This window comes from Atta colombica, unplaced genomic scaffold (assembly GCF_001594045.1).
Source record: "Atta colombica isolate Treedump-2 unplaced genomic scaffold, Acol1.0 scaffold116, whole genome shotgun sequence".
Classification (NCBI taxonomy): Eukaryota; Metazoa; Arthropoda; class Insecta; order Hymenoptera; family Formicidae; genus Atta; species Atta colombica.
The window spans coordinates 327,900-336,239 of NW_017259202.1; the positions used below are offsets into that span (position 1 = coordinate 327,900).

At 28.4% G+C, this 8,340-nt stretch overlaps 1 protein-coding gene across 1 annotated transcript in view; it reads right to left on the reverse strand.

Annotated features, from left to right (window-relative positions):
• Positions 1-4,222: 4,222 nt before the first annotated feature.
• LOC108694166 (acetylcholinesterase-like) overlaps positions 4,223-8,340 on the reverse strand; it is a 60,610-nt gene continuing 56,492 nt past the window's right edge. Inside the window, exons 5-6 of the mRNA XM_018203473.1 lie at positions 5,902-6,062; positions 4,223-4,727 (exon numbers count right to left, since the gene is read on the reverse strand). Of these exons, the coding sequence (XP_018058962.1) occupies positions 4,597-4,727; positions 5,902-6,062 (292 nt within the window). The 3' untranslated portion in view covers positions 4,223-4,596. The remainder of the gene's footprint in view (positions 4,728-5,901; positions 6,063-8,340) is intronic.

Consider the following 8,340-nt stretch of genomic DNA (forward strand, 5'->3'; position numbering starts at 1 on the left):
TATATATATATATATATGTGTGTGTGTGATATTATATGTATGTAGATACATATACTTTTTCAGTGTAGTTTTTGTTTCTATATTTTGTATAATGTAGGCGTCAAAAGAGCGATTCCATTTTTGCTGTTCACTATTATTCATTATTTTAGCATAATTTCAATAGCTGAAATCTTGATTTCTTTTTTATATCATTTTAATGTTTTTAACAGTATTTCAATCGCAAATCTTTCCTCTTTGCTCCACTAATTTTTATCGAGTAAAATCTCGTATGTAAAACTTGGTGCAAATATATGTTGTTGCATTTCATGAGCTATCCTGTCTTCTTCTTTTTCACTTTTTCCCGAAATAATTTCGTTATTTTTATAAATTTTGCAAATCTTAAATCTCTACTAAAAAAATTCATAATAAATTTTAAACTTTCATCTTCTGTAGGTAAATAATCTTAATTAGGTTTGTACAAATATTATCATCTTTCTGTGATTAATACACATTTGTATTTGCCTACTTTTCCAAAGCTATAATTAATGCAAATAGATTGACTTTGAAATTTATTGATACTATAAGTATCGATTATGTCATTGAACAAAAATGTGTGCACATACTTAGTTGATATATTTGTATATTTTATTATACCGCATTTACGATGTAATTTAGAAAATTAATATAAATATACATATATAAGTATATATAACTAATTTATTAATGAACCATCAATTAGTATTATTGGTATGGAAAATATAATTAAATTTGAGTCGTTATTTCTAATTAAATGTTTAGTATAATGTGCATAGTGTTACCGTGTCACGTATAAATATATAAGTAATAAGATAATTTTTACATTTAAATTAAAACATTTTTTCTTGTAATATTAAAAAACAATAAAAAATAACAACTTTAGACATTATAGCTACGATTATAGCATTTGTACTATTCCATCGAAATACACAATGTTTTTAGATTCTCATCGCTACTAACTAAGAGGCCAGGTCATACAAGAGCAATTACATCTCAGTAAAATGCGCATACGCGAAATACAAACGGGAGTCTTACGCCTTTACGCTCGTAATTTTTAAATCATAGCACATTTGCATCAGGAACCACTTACCTCCGTAATAATTTATCCAATATAGTAGTTTCAAAGCGTTACCTGTAATAAAATAATATGAATAAACCACGCGTGATTCTGGATTTCTACAACTGTCTTCTTTCGACAACTTTGATAATTTATAACATTATAACGTAATTTATAATAGCATAATGGATCGAGCCATTACCAATGACACACAATTTTAAATTTTTCTTGAACAAATGCGCAAAATTAACTTCAAAGTCTATATGAAACCGAGGAAATTGAAGAAGCTTATAATTTGGTAACAAGTTTCGTTTCTACAATATCTATTACAAAGAGATTTTTAAACTTTCTTGATGCAATGATAAACAATGATCAAATTTGTATCCAATTCTACATTACAAATAGCATTTCTTCTGCGATACAATAATTAAGATTTACAGAAATACACATTTTGTTTTTTTTTTATTTTTTAATCGAAAACTAAGCAAAGTGCACACAGATCCCGTCTGCTTTTTTTTTTAAGATACTTTTAAGCTTCGCGGAACACGATATAGTTTATTTATTTCATTTTTGCACGCAGAATCCTTAATATCGAGAAAACTTCAGTGAGAAGCGCTTTGCTGAAACAGCACGGAAAGGTCAAAACGATCGACTTCAAGAAAACGAACGATAGATCAGATATAATGGTTCTGATGGTGTTACAAATATTCTTTATTATTTATATTTCTTTCCACGCTGACTATGATATGTTTCAAATGAGTGAATAATATTTCCGCTAATTCATGCGAGCGGATCAACTAAATTAATTATAGATAATGAATAGAATTAGATTGTTCTAATTGAAAAACTGAAAGACTAAATATCAGTTTTGCCTTTACCTTTCGCAGTGTTAATTTAGAATATATAATATTATTGTTGGAGACAACATATTTATGGTGATGCATTGTGCGATTCACGAATTATGAAGAATGAAAGATGAAAATCCATACATACAAAATGTCAAACAGTCAGATGATTATTTCAACTTTTATATATAAATATGTAAGACGTATTTTATTATAATGATGGCCTGCGTTTTAATTATTATTTGAGAATTAAAAATTTTATAATAATTATTTCATTGTTAAATGTATGTTTTATTGTATAATTGTATAATTTTCTTGGCCGTTTTTGTAAGATATATTAATCTCATTTTCTTGTGGGATATATAAAGATCTGTCAAATATCTTTATACGCTTTTATCTTTTATGGTAACACATTGTATAATGGTTTGTGAAAAAGAAAATAAAATTTTTTATAAAGTCGTTAAACAATCAAATGAAAATATAACTTTTCATATAGAATTTATCAGTTGGTTTGATTTTATCAATCTTTTTCTCGTCATTTTATTAAGTTTAAAATAAATCTTTTAATATATGCAAAGAAGCAATTTTTAGTGCTGATAATTTATACTGATAATTACAATTAGAAGATTTATTATTATCTATTAGATCTTCAAAAAAATGTTTTAATATTTTTAAAAATAACTTATTGTTAATTTACTGAATAGTGAGATAATACTGTTGTTCTTCTTAAAATAACTGTTAAAAACAAATATTTGAATTATGATATCAGTAATAATACAATTATAATAAAGTTGATGAGCTTTTTTTGTGACATAATCGGCTATATAATCGATTATTTCTAAATTTTCTAAAAAATTCCATTTTTGTCCTTTTGCAAAGAAATCATTTATACATTGTAAATATTCAATTGTAATATCATTACAATCGGTAATAAATGATGCTCTCAAGATTCAAACTCGTACATTTACTAAAATATTCGTCAAATCTCTTCCATTGTTATAGAATTGCATTTTATTATGAATGTATTGTCAGATATAAATACAACTGATATGATCAGTTGATTGCAAAACATTTGTTCTAATTTAGGATATGCATTTAATTTTGCTCTAGTTGCTTGAATTTAATTTAACGCTTTTTTATTATAAGCAGAATGTGTGTGTGTGTGTGTGTGTGTATGTGTGTGTGTGTGTGATCAAAGATTTTTTAAAGAAAGTTTCGCAATTTTAATGCTAGCAGTAAAAATCGCGATATGTTATTAATCATGCTCTTCCCAGCTTATTGAATTCAGAATTAACAACCGCGCCCTTTCATACTAGTTAATTTTCTTCAATATTCTTTATTTACTGTCGCGTTCGTTATTTACTATTCTCATTCTCTCTTTTATCTTTTGCTTCCTGCTCTGAAATTGATATTGCATATAAAACTTGATCGCGTGCTAGACAATCGACTACATTGCAAACTAATTGTAAGAGATCAAATTACATTACAAGATGTTGCACCGGTTGCAGCTGGCTTCTTATAATTAATAACAAAGAGATTGATCGCACCGCTGTTACAGCTTATCTCGTGCACCCGTTAAAATATATATTACTGAATTTATTGCCGTCCGCATTGAATCAAAGTTGAATCTCTATGTTTAACCTGATCCGTAAGGACTTGGCAAATCCCAAAATTATATCGCGCTAAATCGTCAATTGTATAATTCATCGAATGTATGTTTTGTACGAGATCGAGATAGGTCGCCATTTACCTTTCTCACATCTGTTAAACAATAACAAATAATTTATTTAATTATAGTTGTGAAATAGCTCGTATCCATATGAAATCTGTACCGTTCCTTTATTCAATTACATTAAATTTTTTCACAATTCTTGCAATTGCCATTTTCACGATTATTCAAATAACGACTCCTAAGCAATCGCTTAATTTAGATTATTACTAAGCATTCAATTAATTTAAACTATTATACTTGTAAAGCAGTGATTATTTTAAAAACGTTTGTAAGGTTGCAAAATAAATTCACGCAGGTTTGCCAGTAGCAATATCTCGCAAGGCATATGTCAAATTATCAGAATTATTAAATAATCTTATTAAATAATCAGATCAGTAGAAATAGGATCGATCGAATTAAAAGAATCAACTCAAGAGAGCAAATTCCAGGAGATAACAAAAAACGAAAAAAGAAAAGAATCGGAGCCTAAGCCAGAACCGGATCGATCAAGTACGAAGATGGAAAATGCCCAACTACGAATCGTCAAAATTAGATCAACTCTTGTCAGAGTTGATCGCAGGGTTCCATCTCGGGGTTTTGTCGAGTATCTTTTGTCTTCAATCGCGGATCGCGACATATACCTAAGTCTACGGCTATCTCTCGAAACAACGAATGCATCACGCCGAGATGCGGAGCATTCTGATTATCATTCGCAAACATCGCGCTGTGTTACTAGTGCCGGTGCCATAATGACACAATTAAAGACGGACTGTTGCTATACAACAATAGCATACGTCTTACGGCGACCTATCGATCTACGAATGTTGACGACCGCTAATGCGACCTTGAAGCGTAAACAACGCTTATTATACGACCTGTTTGTCGGACGGTAACGCCGATGGAACTTTTCTGCCCAGTCAGGTACCTGCCAGCTATGAAAAGGATTTATCGACATGGAGGTGAATCGCTTATATAAATCTATATACTACCAGCACCGGAAGTAAGATGATGGACGCAATTGTTGATGAACTATGCAGTTGGCTGACACCAGCAGAAACGCTCGACGCCATTGCACTTTTACATGCCTCGGGTGTGGGATCTGCAAAGAACATCCGCAAAATTAAGTAAATTAGTAAGTAAAGAGCACAGACTTTTTCTATTATTATACTAGGTGTGCTAACTTCCCACTTTTCCTATGTAAAAGTTGCCTGCGCGCAATGTATGTGCAGAATAAAACCATCATATACAGACAGGAGATGCCAACAGATGATAGTGATTCTGCGATTGGTTCAAAAGTATATAGAAAGCATGCGCAGTATACAAACGTACTTATTCTATGCATGTGATATATACGTTTTGGCAACAGTTAAAGAGACGAGTTAGCAGTCTAGTGTTATAACAGGATGCAATCACCGCTTACTGAGCGCTCAGTAAGTGATTGTAATACTGAATGCACTCATAGAAGTCTGCGGTAAAGGGTGAGCACTTTTCTCTCTCTCGCTCTCTCATGTTCTTAGCTAATTGTAAATACAATTTCACATACAACGAGTTTTTAGGAACGAATTTTTAGGACCAGTTGTTCCATCCTTTGGTAAATTTTACCTGTTGAGTAAGTAGCAAGATTACCCAATCACCTGCGTGGATTATCAGATTTATCTCATAGATAAAATTTACCAAAAGGTGGAACAATCGGCTCTTAGTCAATGCTGTACCACTAACGAGATACTATTAATAATCGTTAACTCTAGGCAAATTTTTGTCCTCACAAAAAAGGGCTCAGAAATAATCGAAAAATACTGATATTGTCGACACTTGATATAAATATAAAATATGCAATTATTAACATAAATATTTAACTAATACTACATAATAAATCATTAAATTCAAATCATTCAAATCATTAAATGATTTTTTTATTATAGGAGTAAAAATGCTTCATAAGTAAGTAGTATATTTGTAATGCTATATGTCACAAATTAAATTTCTTTTTTTCTACTATTATCAATTCTATCGATAATCAAATCCGGACGATAACATTAAAATCACTGTTTTAAATAAACATCAAGTATTATTGAGTTTTACATATATATATATATATGAAACTAAATCATAAAATTAATACTATATTATCAATCCTTTTAAATTTTAATGAACAGCTTGAACAAGGACGAATTCTTGTAAGAATATTAGTCTTTAATAGTATCTTGTCGTGTACAATTTACACAGCGGGGATAAAAGGATTCTTTATTTTCATGAGAAAATTTTTTACGTACCAGGAACACCTTTTAGGCGCGGCAGGAATTCGTTCCAAAATGCACAGGCTGTTGTGCGAGGGCCTCTGCCAAAAGCATTCTTCTTTTCTGCATTCCAAATAAAATATTTTGGATGATTTCTAGTATAAGATGGCCACTCAGTTTCAGTTACTGTTGGCATCCTGAAAAATATATTAAAAAGTAGGGATGTAAATTAGTTATTGAATATCGGATATCCAGAAAGAAACCGGATATCTAATAGGGAAAATATCCGGCCGGATATTTTCCGAATATCCGATACAATCTCCATTTAAATGAAAATTATTTTCTTTATCTCTCCAACGTGAAAAGAAAAAGAGAGAAGATGAATCAAGATATTCAAGAAGTTTAGCCGAAAAGAATAGAATTGAGCATTAATAACGCAAATTTTCACTATAAAATCTCAGTCCGATATATATATATATATATATATATATATATATACACATATTCGGTTATCCGATCAGATATCGAATATTTCTCGAATATTTCTCTAGATTTCTCTATTCAGTATACACCTATTAAAAAGTAAAAATAATTCCGTCTACTAGTCAATTAGGCGAATGTTTCAAGACAAGCATATAGCAATCTAATAATTAATCTTGTAAAAATTGCTAACAAACGTACGATCTCTGTATTTTTCTATATATATTGATTTTTTAAATTTAAAGTTTTAAAAATTGAATCGACATGTTTTCACGCTATTTATTCAGTACTATTTTTTCAGTACTAATTTTTCATGCTCCATGTTGTAGTAAAAAAAGTAGGTTTCAAATATTGCATGGGAAGGTAATATGTTAGTCGTAAACAAAGCAAAAAATAAATCCTATATTTATAGAGAGCGATACGTCATAATAACTTTAAACTTTATTATCATCGAATTTATTTTGCAAAAGGAGAGAAAATTCTTCTTTTTTGCTATAACTTGATATATCTATAAATGAAGAGACATTTTATATAAAAGTTTAAATAATCTTATCATGAATGCAACAAAGCTATATAAAAGATACATTAATTCTACTTTACATTTAATTTTATGCATCAGAGAATATTGTAATATTTGATTGTAATATATGATTTCTTTAATCAATAAATGAGCATTTTTAATAAATTTGAATATTTTTTCCTATTATTTGATCAAAATATATACCAAATAAGACAGTGCTAGAATGTAAGACATAATGTTTGTGCCTAAAATATAATATGGGCTTTCTATCATATAAGCTATTACCTAAACTTTAAGGCTTGAGCTGTGAAAAACTGATCATCAATTACAGTCAATGTGAGAAGAATAATTAATCGACTATAATTGGTCTATTTTTTACTTTAAGAATCAAAGCTTGGAAAGAATAATGGCTTATTATAGAAAACCTGTAATAATTAAGCTGTTTTGACAGATTATAAATTATTAAAAAATATTAATTATTAAAAAATTTTAAAAATCGAATCCCTATACGTTTGTTATAATTCAATGAATTAAAATGTTTAAAATTATAAATGAAAATGTTTAAGATTATATTTATGGAAAAATTATTTTTGTGCTCAGTACGTAACACTAACATTTTCGTATTGACAAATGGAAATTTAAGTTTGGATATGCAACGAGTTTCTGATGAACTTACTCCTTACCTCATAGTTATAATTTGAATTTAAATTAACTTTGTTTCATACATCGAATTCTCCTCTATATGTTGCATCTATGCTGCATCACTTACATTTATAATTTCATGTTACATGAGCGTGCACAATTTTTATTAAGTTTTGTTATCTTGACTATGTATTTAATATGTATAATAACTATAATAAACTAATTAAATATTTGTATATAAATAAAATTTACAATACAAATGAACGAAGAGAAATAATTTATTTATATGATGATGTAAGGTATATATTAATAATTTATTTATAAAATTATAAATACGAAACTAATCTTGAATATTAATGTTTATATGTAGGTGTGATATTGTAAAGTGAACTCGAGTAAGATAGCCATACGGAAAAGATGACCGTATTCCATAATTTTTACAGAAATGGCTATAATATCCGAGTTTATCTCACAGTAGTAACATAATAGAAATAATTTCCTACTACTCTCTAATCAAACATATATAAAAGTTTAACTTATATATTATAAGAAAATACATTGAAAATTTTAATTAAATTAAATTACATTAAATTTTCTAAGATTCACAGTAAAAAAATGTTAATACTTTTACTTTTTTTCTATTTTTTTTATTTCAAGAAATTGGTCATCCAAATAACTGAGTTTATTTTATTTTTATTTTCTTTCTTTCGACAGGTTATACAACAATTTTATCGGATTGTAACGGAATATTACTTTACTAATGGAAGAGAAAATTAAATTATATTTTTATTTAAAGATTAGACTCTTTATATATAATAATAATAATAATATAT